The following is a 21310-nucleotide window of genomic DNA, read 5'->3' as shown; positions in this document are numbered from 1 at the left end:
CGGGGGTAGGAAGGGGCTGGAACAGTGAGGCGAGAGGGAAGAGGAGAAAGGAAAGGGGGCGGCAAGAGAGAAGGTCTTTACGGGACAAGAGAAGAAGCAGGGTTAGGAATGGATGTGTATGCCGGGGTGGGTGTTTTTAATCAAACTCGACTCGAACCCGGTCTAACGACCCGACCCGACTAAACAACCCGTCATCACTTGGACTCGGCCCATTCAGCCTTTGGCCTAGTGATCCCTCCAAATTGATAGTCTCCCATGGGCTCCTCCGACCACCAAAATTAGCCAACCCACCAAGATCATCCGGCCCAGGCCCAGTCGACTCCTACGGCCCACCGTACCATCTCAGCCCAAATGGTCGACATCTTGCCCAACTTCGTGCCCCGTCCAATGGGTTCAGTTCAAACCCACCCGATGGGTCAGGTTTGGTTCAACCACTATTAATTCATCAAATTACTATCATAATGCTTGGATAGTTGGGATCCCACTCAATTACAAAAAATTCATTCTATCAAAAATTCCCATCGTGTGATAGTTGCCAACGGCAACAAAGTCAAAATTCAGGGATACGGCACCACAAATTTATTTCAATCCGATATTCCAGATATTTTATTTCTGCCTGAGTTTAAATCTAACCTTTTATCTGTTGGCAAAATTACTCGTGACTTAAATTGCAACGTTATTTTCTCACCATCTTCAGTCATTTTTCAGGATCGAATTTTCGGAAAGACGATTGGTAAAGGTCAACTAGAAAATGGTCTTTATTATCTGCATAACCCTCCCAAGACATATTTTGTGTCAACTAATCCTACCCAAGATATGCTTATGCACCGGAGACTTGGGCATCCTTCTGATATTGTTTTAAATAAATTATTTTGTTCAAATTTAAATTCTAGCAATTGTGATGTGTATAAACTTTCTAAACACACGTGTTTACCTTTTTCCTTGTCATCCAGTATGTCTAAAAACGTATTTGATTTAATATATTCTGATGTTTGGGGACTTGCCCCCGTTACTGCATATAATCACTTTCGACACTTTGTTACCTTTATTGATGATTACTCTCGCACCACCTGGATTTATTTATTAAAAGGCAAAAATGAAGTTTTTTTCCGCTTTCAAGATTTTTTTCAATTTCATCAAAAATCAGTATAATGCAAATTTAAAAAATTTTCGCTCCGATAATGGTACGGAGTACGTAAATCAATATTTTTCTAGCTTTTTTAAACACCATGAAATTGGGCATCAAACCACATGTATTAATACTCCCGAACAAAATGGAGTGTCTGAACGTAAAAATCAACATCTTCTCATTGTCGCTCGCACTCTCCTTTTTTAAAATCATGTGCCTTCTATGTTTTGGTCTGATGCCCTCTTAACTGCAGCCTATCTCATAAATCGACTTCCCACTGTCACCTTAAAAAACCCCAGCCCTCTAGAAGTTCTCAAAAGCCGAAAAATAGCAGTAAGTCATCTTTGAGTTTTTGGATGTGTTTGTTATGTACATATCAAGCGCTCACACAAACTAGACAAAAGCTCGGTCAAGACTCTCTTTCTAGGCTATTCCTCCACCCAAAAAGGGTACAAATGCTATGATCCTTTAAACCACAAATCTTATGTTTCTCATGTTGTCACCTTTGTTGAAACTGAACCCTACTACCCACCCCCCACCGGTGTTGTTTTTCCTCATGGACCGTGTCAGTCTTTATTTCCGCTTAACTCTGATTCTTCTCTTAGTAGCTCTGAACAGGATTATCAGCCTCAGGGGGAGTCACCCACTATCTCAAGGCCACTTCCTTCAGGGGGAGAAACTCAACCTCAAGAAGAAGAAGAAATTACCTTGAAAAGATCCACTCGTCAATCCAGACCTCCTGTAAAATTTAGAGACTATGTGTCTCATACCGTAACATATCTAATTCAGAAGTTCATTTCCTATAATGTCTTATCTAACCAATATCGCAACTACCTTTGTCAGATCTCAAATCATACTGAACCCACAAATTTCTACGAAGCCAACACTGACCCTAAATGGTGTAAGGCTATGGAAGAAGAACTCATTGCCTTAGAGAAAAATGATACATGGAGTATTGTTCCTCTTCCACAAAATAAAAAACCCCTGGAATGCAAATGGATATACAAGATCAAGTACAATAATAATGGAATCATTGAAAGATACAAGGCCAGACTTGTAGCCCGAGGCTTCACTCAAACCTATGGAGTTGACTATCAAGAGACATTTGCTCCAGTAGCCAAAATGAATACGGTTAGAATTCTTCTCTCAACAGCAATCAATCAGGACTGGAATCTATTCCAAATGGATGTCAAGAACGCCTTCCTACAAGGCAATTTAGAAGAGGAAGTTTACATGAGACTACCCCCTAGTCATAAGTCAACCTTAGACACTTCTCGGGTATGTAAGCTAAAAAAGACTATCTATGGCCTAAAACAGTCCCCGAGAGCATGGTATGCCAAACTCAGCCGTTTTTTATTAAGTATTAATTTCAGTAAATGTGAATCTGATTCATCTGTGTTCGTTAAAAACACTCTTAATCACACTATTGTTATTTTAGTGTATGTTGATGATATTATAATAACAGGGAATGATGATCAAGGAATAGAGAATGTCAAATAAAGTCTAAAACGAGAATTCGACATCAAAGATCTTGGCCAACTGTCATATTTCCTAGGCATAGAAATAGCAAAATCCAACAAGGGCTTATTTCTATCTTAAAGGAAATATACCCTCGACCTTTTGAAAGAAACTGGAAAAATAGGTGCTAAACCTGCCATCACCCCTATGGAAACCAAAATTAAACTTAACCTAGAAGATGGAGACTCCTTAACCAATATAGGGCATTATCAGCGCTTAGTAGGAAAACTGATTTATCTTACTGTCACTAGACCTGACATTTCATTTGCAGTTAGTATGGTGAGCCAGTTCATGCATGCTCCTCGCACCAGTCACCTAGAAGCTATAGATCGAATCCTCAAATATCTCAAAGGAACTCCTGGACAAGTAATCTGGATGAAGAAGTACAATACTACTAACATAGTTGGTTTTTCTGATGCAGATTGGGCTGGAAGCTATGACAGGAAGTCAACCACCAGTTACTGTGTCTTTGTAGGAGGAAACTTGGTGACTTGGAAAAGTAAAAAACAAAGTGTAGTGGCGATCGTTGCAATGGCATCCACTGCAAGCGAACTCATTTGGATCAAACAAGTCCTCAAAGATATGAAAATTGAAAGTAAAGAACCAATGCAAATGCATTGTGATAATCAAGTTGCTCGACACATAGCATCGAATCCGGTGTTTCACAAACGAACCAAACACATTGAAGTTGATTGCCACTTCATCAGAGAAAAGGTTCAAAAGGGAGAGATTGAGACTCCTTACATCAGAAGTCAAGACCAACTGGCAAACATATTCACAAAGGCCCTGGATAGGCAGAATCATCATTCGATCCTCAACAAGATGGGTGCAATAAACTTATTCGAACCCACATTGAGAAGGAGTGTTGAAGAAGGAAGAAAAGAAGCAAAAGAAGCTGAGGTCTCAGAGGCTGCACAAGCTAGATTGCTTGTGCAGACCTATCATCACAGGCTTCAGGGTAAAAGGAGCATCCTTTCCTGCAAAGCAGGAAAGGTCACTTCAACCCATACCCTTGCAAAAAGAGTCGTTAGGCAACCGTTAGAATAGAACACAATCAAGCAAATCATGTATATATACCATTCTTCTCATTGTAAAGAACTCAGAATCCTTAATATAAAATTCAATCTTCTTTACTGTCTTTTTCACAGTGTGTGTATAACAATGTGTTCAGTTGCATTTACTTCTTATCCTTGTTTAATGCAAAGATCTTTCCTTTTAGAACACCCTCCCTTTAATCTGAGGGAATTGTAAATCCTTGTTCCATGATATGCTGGTAATTATTAGCAATCTGTAGAAGCATGATGCCATGTGGTCACATGTTCTGGCTTAAGTAATCTAATATATGTGTGTGCTATGCGGTCACCTGCAATCCTGAATTTTGTTTTGAGGTTTGCCTTCTTTTCTTCTTAAAACCTATTTTTCTATCATCCCACAGTTTTATGCTTTGGGACTTCGAGTTAAATTGATTGTGGGCTTTGGCTTATAGGATATGAGTGCAGTATGTATGTTGCACTGTGCTGCAATCAGGAATGCTTCCTTCTCATAGTTTTCAGTATCCTGAAAAATAAACATTGTTGGGTTAGTTTGAGCTACACTTCTCTTGCATACTCCAGCCATATAGCGTTTCCAATGAAAACCATGTATTGCATATGTTGAACTTCATCATTCAATTTTAGTTCTTCACTTGCCATATGAAAATATATGAGTTTGTTATTAAGCATTGAATTTTTTGTTATTGAGCAATGAATTTTTTGTTATTGAGTTTCCTACTGCCTTTGATTTGTCTTTCATTAACTGCTTGATTGTTTTTACTTCTAATCTGAGTAACTGGCCTAACTATGTAGGAGACTGAATTGGTCCTTTTTCTTTTCTCTATCTATTTTCCCTTAGACAAAAAGAACCGCTAATCTTTCTGAGCATCAACTACCATCATCCTGACTATAGTCTAGGCTAGAGAGAATTGTGATAAAGTTGGTTGTGCAATGAATGTTCTTTCATGGAAATGTGCTTAGTTCACAAGATAGGAAGAAAAGTTTCGAGGACTGGTATGCACATTCATGTAACTGGAATCTAGTAGCAGGAAACTGTCTTTCTACAGACCTGCACTGTAAAAATATGATAGGCGGAACCTCTTCTTAAAACTTAATATGTATATATATTTATAGTCATGGACGGTATATTGTTGAGAATTTGAGCTCAATCTTCACAGATGCGTAGATTTGTGAGAGGTGCATGGTAGGTACATGGACCATATTTTTTTCAATATTGTAGATCCCGTGACACTGCTAATAGATTTTGCATTTACAAGATCAGGACCAGCTTTTTGAACCTTAACAAAACTACTTACTATCAAGACTACAGGGTTCAATCTGAAATGTAGTATTACCTTTCTTTTTCTCATATTAGCATCAAAACTTTTCAATGGGCGCAATGCATTTTGAATCATCCGTGCTGATTGCATCACACTCTATTCAAATAGTGAGTTCCTTTTTAACATCTTATTGCCGCAGAAGCACTCCCCAATTTCCCGTTTGAACAATGAAGTTGTCTAAACTACATACTAGAGCTCATACTGGCTTTTCATAAATTATTAAGCAAGCATCATAAATTAACTTTTTCATTTCTAAAGTTAGGTGATCAAACAAAACTGTAAATGCACTTTTATGAAGAAACCTATCAAATGCTAAATAAGTAACAATTGCCGCCAACCAAAAATAAAAATCAAGAGAATTTGAAAAAAGAAGAAGCAAGTATTACATATCAGAAATCATACTTAGTTCTACCACTCATTAAAATAAGGCACAACATATCAGAAATGTCAGAAGCAGATCTGAAGAAATTCCATGATTCGAGCATTAAACGTTTCCTTGATCCCTTAAAATGCACCACCTTGACATCCAAAGGCATTCCGTGAAATTGACCTGCTCCCTCAGGTGGTGTCCAATTATATGTAGCACATGGTAGAAAGAGCACTGATGCACCTCCCATCTCATCCATAAAAGCCTGTGCTTTGCGAAATCTCCGCAGATCAAAGCCGGGGTGTGACCTTATGACCCATGCAAGAGCTAACTGATCTCCAAGCATTCGAGAAGCATTCATGTACTTGGAAGTGTAGACTTCTAGCACATGCTGAAGGAAAAGCTTTGCTCTACAGCCAATTTATTTCATGAGCAAGTGTCAAAGATTTAGCAATTTAATTTTCTATTTGCCTAGAATTTGGAGAACATAAGGAAAAAAAAAGGGAGAAAGCCAAATGACAATTGTTTCTCCCAAGTTAAATACCAAAAAACCCAAAAAAAGACCCGATTGAATCACTACCCTAGCTAACCCACAAGGTTGTGCAGGATCAGAATTAGAGTCTGAAGAACCTAGGCAAACCAAACAACAAGAAATATCCAAACAGTTTTTGCAATCCAATTAATCACAGTGAAAAAGGGAATACTAGCAAATGCAAATTACATACCTCAAAATTGACTCGGCAGTCCCCCTTACTGCAATAAACCCAGAATTTAAAGGCTGCTCTTTGTTGTTGCGGAAGGTGAGGGCTATATGGAAATTTGGATATTCATGAAAAATGCGCCCTAGGTCATCAACCACAGCTATATCCGAGTCTGTAAAGATGTAATGGCTTTTATGCACTGGGTTCTTAGCAAGCTCCTTGAGCTTCATGTCTAGAAAATTCTACATAAACAACATACAAAGTGCAAAAGAGAAATTCATCCGCTCATCAGCAGTATGCATATTTTGGAAGAAAATAAGATAAAGCACTGCAATGGAGTTCATTAGGACTTGTTGGCTTGGTGGGAAGTCAGAATATCAGGAAATCTTGTGCAGGATAAAAACAAAAGCAAGAATAAGAAGGTTCACAAAAGATGCCATAGAAACAAAACAACAAATTCAAAACAGAAATATTCTGCTTATTTGGCAATGCGACGAGCCCTTACAATGTAAGATTTGATTCTTTGAAGCATCAATTTTTCTCGAGAATATTCTCCCTGAATAGGATACAGAGTGACTTTATATCTTTGCAGCGAGAGATCAGATGCTGGATCAGTTAGGATGATAACATTGCTTCGAGGCATAGTCACCTGAAATTGTACTTTTGAAATAAGAGTCTCAATAGCTACACAATGGAAGCAAGTGGACATGGTTTGGATTAACTATTACATAGATATGATCCGGTAGATATTAGGCAGAACATACAAAATTGAAAGAAAATTATATAACTTCCAAAAGCTAACAAAATGTCATCACATATATTATACATTTAGATTAAACATTTTCAAGCATGACTTCAACAGAATCAATTACCTGAATGAAATTAATGAATACATTCAAAATGGCCATTGACCTCTCCATCTTACTGTAAGAAACATTCCCAACAGTGACTAAATTTGATGATCTATCATCAGGAATAGAATCCAGTGAAGTGTTGTAAATGGTAAAGACGGTAACAAATGCAACGTTATCTCCAACATTGGAGCCAGAGGAAGAATCTAGCAAATGGGTTTTGTTGAGAGCTTTGGAGCCTAGACAAAATTAAAAACATGAATCACATATACAACAAGCAAAGCAACAGTAATTATGCAAGAAACAATAACAAGTAAAAGAAAAGTAAAGACTATAAGAAACCTTCGCATTGCAACCGATCAGGCAAGCCTTGGCCAGCAGCAGGCCCAAGAACCAGATGATCAGACTTTTTATTCCGATTCTTCTGGGGAGCTTCAGTGACCGAGTTCGAATGCAATTCCAGCACTAAAATCAATTTTTCTTTTTTTAAATTTAAAAAAATATAGCAACAATTTAGTTCAAGTATCGGATAATGAATAAATAGAAAAATAAAACATAAGGAGAAGGGAGGGAGGACAAATCACCAGAGAAGATATGAAAGATGACGAGAAGCAGAAAGAAACAAAGGATGAAACGACGCCATCCACTCCATGTTCTCATTCTTAATCAATATTTCTACTGGATCTTAAAGTTCAAAAACCATAACCATTGAAGTTGTTCCTAAGAAAAAGAGAATATTAAATACTAGAGAATTAGCAAACCAAACCATAAACAAACACGATAGAGAAAGCTGACAAGTCAAGAATGAGTTGATTTCGACCCTAATATTTGAAACTAACTGCAGAATTAAGCAAGTCGTATAAAACGCTAATGATAAATGTAAAACGACATTTATTTTTTTATAAAACAAAAAGACATTGTAATTATAATAAGCAGAGAAATATCGGAACCTCGGATGAGAGCAAAAATGAGCTGACGATACTCAAATTCAGATCTAATAACGCCATTCTGAATATTAGCCGTTAGATTTTGGACAATATTTATAATGTGCAAGCGGTAGATCGTTTTATGGTGGTGGATTGCAAACGGAGGGAATTTATTAGGGTTTTGAGGTTTGCTAAGTTGAGTAATAAAGGTGCTGTTTTAGTACGAAAGAATGCCTATCAAAGTTGTTTTACTGGGTTTAGATGGCATGGAGTGCTAGAGAAAGGGACACGTGTTGTCAGATTAGGGTTTTTGCCAGTCGGTAACGGATTGGATATTGCTCACGTGTGCTCAAGGAGCTTGTTTGGTTTGCCTAGGTTCTTCAAACTCTAATTCTGATCCTGCACAACCTTGTGGGTTAGCTAGGGTAGTGATTCAATCGAGTCTTTTTTTGGTATATAGCTTAGGAGAAACGATTGTCATTTGGCTTTCTCCCCTTCTTTTTTTCCTTATGTTCTCCAAATTCTAGGCAAATAGAAAATTAAATTGCTAAATTTTTGACACTTGCTTATGAAATAAATTAGCTGTAGAGCAAAGATTTTCCTTCAGCATGTGCTAGAAGTCTACACTTCCAAGTACATGAATGCTTCTCGAATGCTTGGAGATCAGTTAGCTCTTGCGTGGGTGATAAGATCACACCCTGGCTTTGATCTGCGGAGATTTCGCAAAGCACAGGCTTTTATGGATGAGATGGGAGGTGCATCAGTGCTCTTTCTACCATGTGCTACATATAATTGGACACCACCTGAGGGAGCAGGTCAATTTCACAGAATGCCTTTGGATGTCAAGGTGGTGCATTTTAAAGGATCAAGGAAACGTTTAATGCTCGAATCATGGAATTTCTTCAGATCTGCTTCTGATATTTCTGATATGTTGTGCCTTATTTTAATGAGTGGTAGAACTAAGTACGATTTCTGATATGTAATACTTGCTTCTTCTTTTTTCAAATTCTCTTGATTTTTATTTTTGGTTGGCGGCAATTGTTACTTATTTAGCATTTGATAGGTTTCTTCATAAAAGTGCGTTTAATAATTATCATAGAATCTTGAATTTTTTAATTAAAAGACTGCCAAGGTAATTAAAATTATCAAGCATAATTGATGATAAAAAGGAATTAATGATGAAAGAGAAAAAGTCGTCGTATAAGGTAAGAAAATGATAGCGAGGGAGAGAAGAGCAGAAAAGGAACGGAAAAGAGAGAGGATGAGAAGAAATTTTCTTATGAACAATTTCATCTTTTCTTTTTCCAAGAAATCCCACTCAAGAAGCAGCTGTATTTTTGGGTTAAAATTAGAGAAGAAGGTAGTAGAGAGACATGATTCATGTAATTTTATATAGTTTTTCTATGCTATATCTTTTATGATCTAAGGCTATTCCATTCATCTGAAAAGCATTATAATGGGAATGCAGCCTCCCCTTAGCACAGACATAAAGATATTTGAAACTATCTCAAACATTCTTTAAGAAAGAAAAGAGAAAGAAACTTGGAAAAAGTGTAATAATTTGCACAGCTACATAAAGCAAGCGCCTTTCAGAGAAAGTGGAACCTTTTCAGTTATCCCACTTTTAAAAAATAGAAATAAAAATGGTATTTGCATATCTTTCTTTAAAAAGAAATTGATGTATACTGTGTGTGTTCATGGCTGTACAATAAAAGTACCTAATGATGGGTATTTCTCTAACTGTACCTTTCTTAGGATCACCGCTTTAGAAAATGAAGTCTTTCTTTTTAATTTCTTAAACATCTTATAAATAAAACCGAGCAAATATGATCAATTTGATTAAATTAGAATTGATGGATTTTCTTGTTTTTGAATTCTAATTAGACTGAACTTGCTCAATTAAAACAGTGCCTAGGATGCTACGAAATGGTCTGGGCTGTGGGGTAAGAATACAAGTAGAAAACACCACTGACTACTCCCCCTTTGAGGAGTTATTATCAAATATAGCTTTTCATTTGAATATGCAATGTGTGCTCACAGCCATACAAGGAATAAAAGGATAGTTGTAAAAGCTGTAAAGACAGAACAAGGAAATAAGCAATCCAGCTAGGATTCTGAGACTGTGGTTCAATTTCTTCAGATGAAAAGGCTAAAGAAAACCATTTCAATCATTTTTTTTTCCTTTTTGCTTTACCTATATTAAATTAAAATCATAACAAAAGAATATGATTTTTTCCCATTAGAGTCACAACTTCGATCATAACTAGTCAAACCTAAAGCTGTTTTCCATGGCAGGTAATGAAATTTGGTGTGTGGGGATCTGTTGAATTATCATTGTCATCTATGACTAATTACATAGTCTAAAAGGAAATAAAGCTATAACAAGCAATAGGAAAGAAACAAAATGATAAAACAAAAGTTGGGTTTAAGGGGAACAATTTCTACATATCCACACACATTATGATGCAATTCTTTACCTTAATCTTTACATGAGATTAACATGGACAGCTAGGTGAACCTACAAAATCTGTCTTTTGAATTGTTCACAAATAATGGGTTTTCACAAGCTGTCAAATGAGAAGCTTGGGTCCTTTAGAGACAAGGAAACATGGAGTCCAAGTTCACATGGAGATGAGACGCATAATAAAGAGTTTCTCAACCGCTTTAGAAATGTAATTTTGGAAGATTAAGCACCTTCTTTATTGGTAAGCATCAATTATTATCTCGTGCAATAAAATTATTATGCTTAGTTCACTTTGGCAAATTTCACACAGATTTCCAAAACTGTGAAGTTTAATTAGCTAACCATAGATTTGACTAGAGATAAATCTGATAACTTCTGATCTACTGTAAAAAAGCGTAACACTAAACAAAGCAAAGTAAACATCCGAGTTCTTATTAGCTTTAAAATTAAGAGTAATGCTTCTTTCAACTCGGCCATTGAAAGAACATCCTTTTTTATCAGCTATAAAGTTAGAATGTAATCTGATTATTAATCCTAAAATCCAGATGTTCTTCAAGAAGTTCTGAAAAAAAAATTAGAAAACACAATCCACCAGAATAAAGAAAACATGAGCCCTCTAATCCTTGTTCAAAGATAAATAACAGAAGCGGCATCCAAAATGATATATGGTGTGGTAGTAGTAGTAAGGGAAAGAAATAAGCCAGAATACTACATCAAGGATGGCTGAATTGAGATTTGAACCTCATATAATCCAGGCTAAAATTAACTCAAAAAGCAGCTAAAACATCGCCCCTTATTTTTAACATATTCCACAACGTTCACTTGATAACTCTCTATGTTCCTGAATTTCATTAGCAACACTGCGAAGCTTACACATTAATGAAATTTCCCTCCATAACGAATTTATTTGCCAGGAAATCGGTCTTAACAAAGCAAAACAGAGCAGCAACAAATTCATAATCTACCACATATAATCCTATTACAAATAACTGATTATGTAACTTTCTTTCCCATTGTACAATTATACCTCAAATCACCAGCAAAGCCAAAATCAAACAGAGTGTACTATATAAGAAACCAGCTTAACTAAATTACGGTCATATAGTTTTTCTATCAAGTTAAAGTTTTTCCTTTCGTTTGTATATACTCTTTATGCAACTAACTAAAATTGAAGCAAAAATACACATATTTTTCCACAGCTTCCTCAGCAACCAAACAGAAAAGAGAAAAGATAATTCAGCAACCAAGCATTATTTGAGGAAAAACCCACCAAAACTCAAGCTGAAAGAACATTAAAAACAAAATATTAAGAGAGAGAAGGGGTTACCTGCGGAGCCAGTTGAGAAGGGAATCAAGGAGACCCATTTGGTAAAACCGAAGGATTAATTTAAAAAGATTGACGTTTTCAAGGAGATATAAACCAAACAATGAAAAGCGGAAAGGAACCCTAAATTGATAAATTGAAGGAAAGGGAAGGCAAGAAGGAAACTTGAGAGAGTGTAAAAGAGAGAATCGATTATTGATTATGGTTTCTACACATTGTATGGAGAAATTTATTTATATTTTTAAATTGAAGAAGAGGGAGACAAAGTGGAAGAATCGCTCAGCAAGTTGAAAAACTGAGGAACTTTCAATTTCATGACATGTGATTGGGCATAGTATTTATAAGAGTGATAAATAAAAAAATAACATTTATTACAATATACATATACAATTAACAAGATATAAAAATAAATATCTTTACATATATTTTTTGATATTTAATTTTTGCTTTAATCTTTAAAATGATAAAATAATTAAATTACTTATATATAGATTCTTTCCAATTCACATGTGATTTCATATATTTTATACTACTCGTATTTAAAGTATAAATCAGAAATAAATTTCACTTTCATTATCTATTGATTTTGATAAGTTTTTCTATTTTTAACATTTTATCATTTATTCTCAACAAAGAATTGTTAATTTACTAACTTTGTGAAGGTTTTACTTTTTTTACAGGAATTTTCATTAAAGAAAAAAGTCAGGGAATAAAAAAATTTAAAATTTATTGTTTAATGAATAATAAGTTATTATTATTATTATTATTATTATTATATTTTTTATTTTAAGATTTTTCATAAATTTATAGATTTTATAATTTATTTAAAAAGTATAATTTTTGAAATCTTTTGGTATATGATAAATTTAATTAAAATTATAATCTTTAAAAAATCTTAATCCAAGCAATGCGATTTTTATTTATCATAATCACTTGGCTTATTTATTACGCTATCTAATATTCCATTAAAAACGAACTTTCAAGTTACAAGACAAAAGAACAAAAATCAACCTCTCAAATTGTACTCCCAGTAAAATCTCCGCACTAGTGATCCCCGAAGCTAGGGATTTTGTCTCAGTTCAAATAAAAACATCTAGGGATTTTGACCCAGTTCAAAATTTAAAAGTTAGGGATTTTGAATTTCCGGAATGTTATTTAAGATTGGTAGCCCTCTCCACTCTCCATACGCAATCACGTGGGGATGAGAATTTTTGAGTTAGGCAAATGTAGGAAATGACAATTGAGGACCAATGTCACATATCAGACCTTACTGTAAAGCCGATTGTACTATAGCTTTCTACGTTCTCTATCTATCACTCACGACGCATCTGACGGTTATCATGGATCAGAAACTGGAACCCAGCATCTCCACTTTGATAATAGACCCACACTGGATGCTTTGGGTCCCACCATTTAAAAATTTACTTTTTAATTTCTATTTTTTTTCTTTAAACTTGAAAAAATGACTTCTAAATTCTATAGAAAAAGAGAAAATGTAGAAAAGAGTTGCTGTAGTTTGTGGATGTGTGTGTGACCAGTTATTTATTTCTACACTCCACCAGTGACTCAAAAACACTTTGCTACTGAACTTAAAGATTCGAATCCCTGCACATTTTCCCTCATTTTCCTTCGCTTTCCTTCAAGCCAAACATGCATAGTCTTCTATTCTACCTTCTCTCCCTCTCTGTCTTCCTCTCACAAACTCTGTCATCCCCAACTGAACTTGAAAGGCCAATCTTGACCCAAATAACGGGTTCTTGACCTCATGGGAACCCAACACTAACCCTTGCAGTGGGTCTTTTTAGGGCGTGGCTTGCAATGGGCAAGGCAACGTAGCTAATATATCTCTTCAGGGAAAGGGTCTTTCTGGTCAGATTACCGGCTGCTCTAGGTGGGCTCAAGAGTTTGACTTGGTTTGTATCTACATTTTAATGCATTGAATGGGGAGATACCAAAAGAGATTGCTCAGCTAACTGAACTTAGTGATTTGTATCCCAATGTGAATAATCTATCTGCCGAAATTCCAAGACAGATTGGTAACATGTCTAATCTTCAAGGTCAGTGTTTTGGCTATTTTTTGAAATTCTGCAAATTTGGTTAGTAAAATTTGTGTCTGTTTCTCAGTAAATCTGAAGTTACTGCGTTTGGATTTAATAGTTGTCCATTGAAAAGCTTCAATCTATAGTTGATGTCAACTTTTCCATTGAAAAGCTTCAATCTTGTATGACTTGCATGTTGTTTTCAGTATTTGTTTCTAACCGGGTTTTGTTCTGTAGCTTGGAGTTATTGATCTTGTTCTAGTTTATTTTTGAAATGGGAGAATCTCAAAATTGAACTGCTTATCATGAAAAAGCTTAAATCTTGACTAATTAGAAGTTAAAAACTTTCTGCGCTTAGTTAAATAATTGACTTGTGTAGAGAATGAAATGAAGCTTTTGCATTAATTTTCCGATGCTGGGTATTAATTGTGTAAACTCTACAGTATTTTAATTTTATTCTCCTTCATCAGTGCTGCCTGCTTTTATTTCTACCTGAATAATTACTTGAATAGTTGGCCCCATTATTACTTAGACAGTCAGGAGGTCCTTATTATTTTACATTATTTTAAATTCCAAAAATCATTGTTGTTGCTCTGTTGGGTCAATATTTCAACTAGCATGCTGGGATCTTTCTTTCAATCACCGGCACTGGGGAATGGATCGATTGGACCTTTATTTCAAATAGAAAAAAAGAATGGCCTTATTTTCTGTTTAGAACTTTCATTGAGCAATCATCATACTTTCAGGTTATAACTGCAAAAATGGCAAACTTTTACCTGATTTATGGATTTTCCTTTGCAGTTTTGCAGCTGTGTTACAATAAGCTGACTGGGAGTATACCAACACAATTGGGATCTCTAAGGAAACTAAATGTCCTTGCTCTACAGTGTAATCAGCTAACTAGTGCAATACCTGCAAGTTTGGGGGATTTGAGATTTTTGACAAGGTTGGACTTGAGCTTTAATGGCCTTTTTGGATCTGTCCCGGTAAAATTAGCCACCGCCCCTATGCTACAAGTTCTAGACATCCGTAACAACAGTCTCTCTGGGAATTTACCTGCAGGTATAATGGTTTCTCAAACTCTGACACATCCTTGCATTTGCTTTGCATTATTTCTACATTGATTTTGCAAAGAATTGACTTGAAATTGGCTTTGACATTATAATTTTATTTTCTTGTTGCTGAAAATTGAAGCTCTAAGGAGGCTGGATAATGGATTCCAATATGACAATAATCCCGACGTATGTGGAATTGGGTTTCCTAACTTGGAAACATGTACAGCTTCTGGTAATTTGAACCCGAATAGGCCTGAACCTTTCAAACCTAATGGTACTTTGCAAAGAGATATCCCGGAATCTGCAAACTTTACTTCTAATTGCGGCCAAACTCATTGTTCAAATTCATCCAAAAACCCACAATTTGGTATCATCTTTGGTGTAATTGGAGTTTTCATTGTTTTAACCATCATTGTACTTTTCACGTTCACATGGTACTGCCGTCAAAAACAGAAAATTGGAAGTGCTTTTGATGCTTCAGATGGACGGCTTAGTACAGACCAGGCGAAGAAAGTTTGCATGAAGAGTGCCTCTCTACTTATTAGCTAGAGTATTCCAATGGGTGGGATCCCTTAGCCATAGGCCAGAATAAAAATGGACTTTCTCAGGAATTTCTTGAAAGCTTCATGTTCAATTTAGAAGAGGTTGAACGAGCGACTCAATGCTTTTCAGAGGTGAATTTGTTGGGGAAGAGTAATTTCTGTGCCACCTATAAGGGAATCCTAAGAGACGGATCAGTTGTTGCTGTAAAGTGCATCACCAAAACAAGTTGCAAATCAGATGAAGCTGACTTTTTGAAGGGGTTGAAGATTTTGACCTCATTGAAACATGAAAATTTGGTGAGGCTGAGAGGCTTTTGTTGCTCCAAAGGAAGGGGGGAGTGTTTTCTCATTTATCATTTTGTCCAGAATGGAAATCTGTTGCAATACCTTGATGTAAAAGAAGGCACTGAGAGGGTTCTTGAGTGGTCTACCAGAGTATCTATCATAAATGGCATTGCCAAAGGTCAGTATATGTGCTTTCCTATTAATTTACATGAATTGTTGCTGTTCTTGTTTTTCCTCATTTTTTTCTTTGATGTATTAATGTTTTTCTAGAACCAGTTACCTATCATGTCATTCCATGTACTTGTTGTTGCGAAGCTCTTACACTGCACATCTGGGGAAAACTAAATAGTAGCATATTGTATGACCATTACAGTAGTGATTATTGTTAATTTCTAAATGATTGCATGGCCAAAATAAAATTGAATGATATAACTTATGCAGTACTAAGAAGTATATAATCATCTTGTATTTATGGCAACTAAAGTTGTTCTCTTTGTCATCTTTTTAAACAGGTATTGGATATTTACATGGGAATAAAGGAAGTAAACGTGCTCTATTTCACCAGAATATATCAGCTGAGAAAGTGTTTATTGACATACGGTATAATCCATTACTCTCAGATTCAGGCTTGCACAAACTCCTTGCAGATGACATTGTTTTTTCCATACTCAAAGCCAGTGCTGCCATGGGATACCTAGCTCCTGAGTACACAACTACTGGTCGTTTCACTGAAAAGAGTGATGTTTATTCATTTGGTATGATTGTCCTCCAAATCCTCAGTGGAAAACGGAACATCACAGCAATGATTCGCCATGCAGTGGAATCATGCAAAGTGGAACTTTTTATTGATGCAAAGCTCGAGGGGAAGTTCTCAGAATTAGAGGCAATCGAACTTGGGAAATTAGCTCTTATTTGCACTCATGAATCTCCTGATCAAAGGCCAACCGTGGAAACTGTATTGAGAGAAGTAAGTGGATTTACTGTTGCTCCTTAATTGACATGCAGAATCATGGGAGTTTCGCCTCAATTTTCAAATGACAAGAGGCGAGGGTTTGATTTGATCCCTCACTAACTACTGGCTGATACTAAAGCTGCATTGCTAATATCTATCTAACTGCATTGTCCTTTCTTGAGGGCTAAAGTTGTTGTAAACATTGGTTGTGTACTGATTTACTGTAATCCAAGTCTCGAAAGTTGTAACGAGCTAGATTTAGGTGCAAGGATGGTTTCTTTTTCTTAATGTTCTGTTCGAAGTTTTTGTATCGTTACCCAACTAGAAAATGTGCTATCGGCCTGGTCCTTCCACAATTTGCTAAGGTTGCAATACTCACAATGTTTCCAACATGTGATACTCTGGAAAAATGTTGTGGACAAAGAAATGGACAATAGATAAATGGACAAAATAATTCCTAGAATGTGCCAAACAGAGCGAGCCTTAACTTTAAACAAGATGGCCTATTTGAATTGATGGAACTAGGCTGTCTAATTTGGCACATGCTACATGAATCTCTCTAAACAAGAAAAAGGGTCTCGAGACACAACATAACGTTTGGCTTATTATTATTTTTGCTCACCTGTGAATATTTCTTGTCTCTTCATCTTTGCCTTTTTCCTTTTTTATTTTCCGTTCTTTTGAAACACAACAAACCAAAAATGCCATTAACTATCAATAGAATCAGCATTTAAAATGTCTGTAATTGATATAGATAAGTATTTCAAAAAGTTCTTTTATTTTACATTCCTAAATTTGATATATAATTTAATTTTTTTCATTAGATTTGCAAAAAGTCAGAAGGGGTATTGACTTGCGCCCCCAAGAATTGGCAAAAATCCAATTCAAGTATAAATTTATTGATTCCCTCCTCCTACGCGTGAAATGGGACCAATCTAATTCCAATTTTTCATAGCTCTAGAACTCCTTTTCTTTTATAATAAAGCTAACCGATCCAATGGACACAAACCCCTGTTGGTAGCTTTAGCCACCCAATCAGCAGCCCTGTTAATGCTAGTAGTCATTATCACGGCTATAATTTAGCTACTTCCCTGCAGCAAGAAGTAAAAAAAGAAAAAAAGAAAAAAGCTCCTTCAACTTGAACCTGGCTGTTTGATTAATTTCCCCAACATGGAAATTGGCAAACCCATTTTATTACCTGAGCGTTAAGGCTAGATAACAACAGCAAATGATTTTGAGCTCTTGTGGGAATGAATTTTTCATTCTTGAATTTGGCAGGTCAGAAGAGAATTCTGTGCTTTATTTACGAGTCCCTGAACTTGTCTTTCAATTCTTCCGATTGGCTTTTTAAGTTTTGAAGCTCATCTTGTGTTGCAAAATGACCTTTCTCCATTGTTTTGGTTGGGTTCGGTTGGACTTCTTTTCCTGCTATTGCCAAGTCATCCATTGACAAGGAACATTGTCATATTAAGCTTTTCTAATTGCAATATAGTAGCGAGTGAACAGTGTCATGGAAGGTTGGTTGCTGTAGATAGATTTATTGTTCATTTCAGCAGTTTAGCTGCTGCTGCTGCTGTTATGTATTGTTGGTTAGTGTTAATGTGTTTTTATTTTCGGCTGTATGGTATATCTGCTTTTCAGTTTTAATAATATAAGAAACAGACGAGTGGGCCAATGAGCCCTTTATCATAGCCAATACAGATGGGTCACCTATAATCAAAAGGTCATGGATTCAAATTTTACTATCCTAAATGGTTTTCTTTGAAGCGTTAATTTATATGTATAGGATTAATAATCGGTTCCATTATAGTTTTTTAGGCTGAATTTTGTATGAAAGAACCCCTAATCTATATAATATCTACTGCAGAACTGCTGTTGGCACCTGTACGACCAACCAAGTAACTAGTTATAATAATTTTGGTATTGGCTTTACATATTCACTTTACTACCACCTTAATCAATTAGTTCGTCCGTTTCGGATTGATGTTATTATTTCATATAAAAATCGTGTTCTACTCTTTATGTTATTTAGAGAATTATTAGATTCATTTTCCACATTCTTCTAGTTATTCTTATGTTGTACGATTAGTGTTCATTTTCCAGTTTATCAAGAGATGGATAAATTATTAGTTAGAGATATAATTGCTTTTTGCACGGTGCACAATGTTCTGGTCATTAACAGCAAATACGAATAGGGAAGCTTGTATAGTTAGCCGGATAAATGAATCTAATCATGGTTTTTGGCTCCATTGATGCTGACGGAATGATCTGGTGCTGTTGATATAACTCTGAAACAGAGTGGCAATGTACTGATCTGGTGTTTTATTTTATGCTGCTGTTGATCCATCTGTTGCTGCTGATGCTGTTCTAATGTTGTTACTGCAATTATGTTACTGGTGCTTTTACTTGCTTTTGCTGTTCTACTGTTGTTGACCGCGTTACTTGCTATTGTTCTTCTGATGCTACTGCTGCTAGGGTAGTTGCCATTGGTTTGGTTTATTCTGCTGCAATCTGTCTGGATTTCTGCTGTCCTTGTATAAGCTGCTGATACAGCTCTGCTGTTGTTGATGCTGTTTTGCTGCTGCTGATGTCGTTGTTCTGCTATGGAGGCTGCAATCTTGGTCCACATTGAGTTTTGATCTCATTTCTGGAGCATTTCGTTTGACAAATTGTTGTTGCTTTCAGTTTTCGTTTTGGAATAGCAAATTTATGCTATTTATACTGACTATGTTTCTTCTTGGGTGCTTCAGCAAAAAGTTGGTAGCTAGTCTGCTATCAATATAAGTTGGTTTTTCCCCCATTTAATTAATAAAAGCTCATCTGTTTATCAAAGAAAATAATAATAATAATGTAGAAAACACCAGGTTTTTAAACAAACCTGGTTATAACATGAATTTTGATATTAATAACCAAATATTTTAAGCTTTAGCAGCAAAAATATACTGAAATTGATTTAATTGGCTTGGATAACGCCTGTCTGGCTCAACAATATTTGTAGCCCAGAATAATGACTAATTTGATGGCCCTTTAATTTATATAGACAAGATAGGTAGACATATACTTAAAATTAATTCTTTTGTACCTTTTTTGAGATGTAAAATTACTTATTAAATCTCTGTATTCAGGTTTAGAAAGTAAATATTAAACATATGTACAGAATAATGAGCCATTAAATCTTGTAAATACAGAATTAGTAATATCTCAACTTAATCCAGTTCTACAACTATATCGTGAAGGACTTACATAGTGACTATTGATAAATAGCACAGCATATTCACTCCTTAAATACAAATACAATTCAACTCGCCTAGAAATCTTTTCAAAAGAAAGTTACTTACTCCATCGTTCCCTGCCCTTCTGGTCCTTGTACAAGTGTAATATGCTCCATCTACTCCACCGTATGTGACTTTGCAAGTCTGGAAACTGAAACTGCGAGCCTGAGACTTATTCCCTTCTATCCTGTTATAATCACTCCCATGATTCACAGTCTTGCTCTTCTCTTCTGCTAGACCAGTCACAATTGCTATTGTTTAGAAGCACATAATTGTTATAAGCAAGAAGGGAAAAAGGATACATATCTCAGTGAAAAATTTCATCTACCATCAAAACCGTCATCGGGATGCTCAACTGATGGTTCATTCTCCAAGCCAGTGTCTGTCTCTTTCTCTTTTTCGCTCTCATCATCAGAGTTTAATTCTTCTATAACTATTCCTTTTGCTCCAGTGGTTTGCGACACATCACTAGTAGCAGAATTTGAAGATTGAAACATGCTCCTAAAAGGGCGAGTAAAGAACGGGTCATCAAATGGATTCCGCCCCCCAAATAGGCTGGGCCTCATGTCAAAGCCACCGAAATTACCAAAAGGGTCAGCCATGCCAAAGAAATCATCTCTCCTTTCTCTTTTCCTCTGCATCCTATAAGAACTAAACTTTCAAATTCAATCACCAGACGGAGAATAATAGTTTAAGCAGACATAGGCACATTTTTAAAAAGATGATCCCCGGAGAATAAAAAAGAAAAGATGGAAAGTAAAATTCATGGAAATTAAATTTCAAAAAGAGAGAATTACTAACAAGAATTTTAATAACCGAAAAGAAAACTTTAATCAGCGATCATCGAATTAACACAGAGACACTTAAAACCATACATCTATTCCATTTGGCTGCTGAGAGATGGCGGGAAAAGAAAATAGAATCTAACAATTTAAAATAATTCTAACGAAATTCCTAAATAAACTAATCAGGCATTAAAAATCTGAAGGAGAAAATTAAGAAGAAGTAAAATGACTGTATTGCATCATCATCAGAAATGATAATTTTTTAAATAAAAAAAAAAGAAAAGAAAAGAAAAAAGAAAAAACCTAGATATCCCAATATTTGTAAGCTCCAAAGAAACTGCGAGGAAAATGGATAAGAAAGCAGATAGTTACCTCAGGTGGCGTCGAAAATTGGCTGAAATTTAGCGAACAGAGATTGTACAGGCGATGGTGAAGGAACCAGATCTCCAACTGTCGTAATTCGAGGATTATATATGGCAATTATTCGGTGTCAACGTAAGTGGTTAACGGAGAAATTTTTTAATTTTAAGAAATTGAGCTCGTGACACGTGTTCATTAGTGCTCTCTTTTTTCTTTTTGAACCATTCCATTACTACTTTCTTTGCTCTGCTAGAATGTTCGGGTCTAATTTTATTTCTATTATCTATCATTATGATTAAAATTTATACATTTTTTGTCATTTGTTTGTTCAATCAGTCTTACTTTCACCCATTTCCTTCTCAACTGAAT

At 35.6% G+C, this 21310-nt stretch overlaps 3 protein-coding genes and 1 pseudogene across 7 annotated transcripts; 2 read left to right on the top strand and 2 right to left on the bottom strand.

Annotated features, from left to right (window-relative positions):
* Window positions 1–5362: 5362 nt before the first annotated feature.
* LOC8260608 lies at window positions 5363–11958 on the bottom strand. 3 transcript variants are annotated; one of them, XM_015721321.3, is made up of 7 exons: window positions 11655–11958; window positions 7522–7657; window positions 7280–7417; window positions 6959–7176; window positions 6592–6735; window positions 6111–6328; window positions 5363–5795 (listed from the first exon to the last, which is right to left on the bottom strand). In XM_015721321.3, exons 2-7 carry the CDS (start codon window positions 7595–7597, stop codon window positions 5408–5410), a joined length of 1182 nt encoding a protein of 393 aa, XP_015576807.2. In that variant the 5' UTR covers window positions 7598–7657; window positions 11655–11958; the 3' UTR covers window positions 5363–5407. The 3 variants fall into 3 exon arrangements, with proteins under 3 accessions (XP_015576807.2, XP_002522409.2, XP_015576809.2); XM_002522363.4 differs by having other exon boundaries at window positions 7280–7402; window positions 11655–11957; XM_015721323.3 differs by lacking the exon at window positions 11655–11958 and adding an exon at window positions 7888–8266.
* Window positions 8281–8940, top strand: LOC125369539. Its single transcript, XM_048372311.1, has one exon. It carries the CDS (start codon window positions 8501–8503, stop codon window positions 8837–8839), a length of 339 nt encoding a protein of 112 aa, XP_048228268.1. The 5' UTR covers window positions 8281–8500; the 3' UTR covers window positions 8840–8940.
* Window positions 11959–12992: 1034 nt separating the features above from the next.
* On the top strand, window positions 12993–16880 carry LOC8260610 (annotated as a pseudogene).
* A 2806-nt stretch (window positions 16881–19686) lies between these two features.
* Window positions 19687–21110, bottom strand: LOC8260612. 3 transcript variants are annotated; one of them, XM_015721325.3, is made up of 3 exons: window positions 20954–21110; window positions 20125–20438; window positions 19687–20029 (listed from the first exon to the last, which is right to left on the bottom strand). In XM_015721325.3, the coding sequence occupies exons 2-3, from the start codon at window positions 20435–20437 to the stop codon at window positions 19806–19808; spliced, it is 537 nt and encodes a 178-aa protein (XP_015576811.2). In that variant the 5' UTR covers window position 20438; window positions 20954–21110; the 3' UTR covers window positions 19687–19805. The 3 variants fall into 3 exon arrangements, with proteins under 3 accessions (XP_015576811.2, XP_025013745.2, XP_015576810.2); XM_025157977.2 differs by having other exon boundaries at window positions 19687–20026; window positions 20954–21109; XM_015721324.3 differs by having other exon boundaries at window positions 20125–20447; window positions 20954–21107.
* Between the last annotated feature and the right edge of the window lie 200 nt (window positions 21111–21310).

Source organism: Ricinus communis, chromosome 1 (genome assembly GCF_019578655.1).
Source record: "Ricinus communis isolate WT05 ecotype wild-type chromosome 1, ASM1957865v1, whole genome shotgun sequence".
Lineage (NCBI taxonomy): Eukaryota > Viridiplantae > Streptophyta > Magnoliopsida > Malpighiales > Euphorbiaceae > Ricinus > Ricinus communis.
Note: the sequence above shows the minus strand (reverse complement) of the source record. Positions and strands in the feature narration are given on the sequence as shown.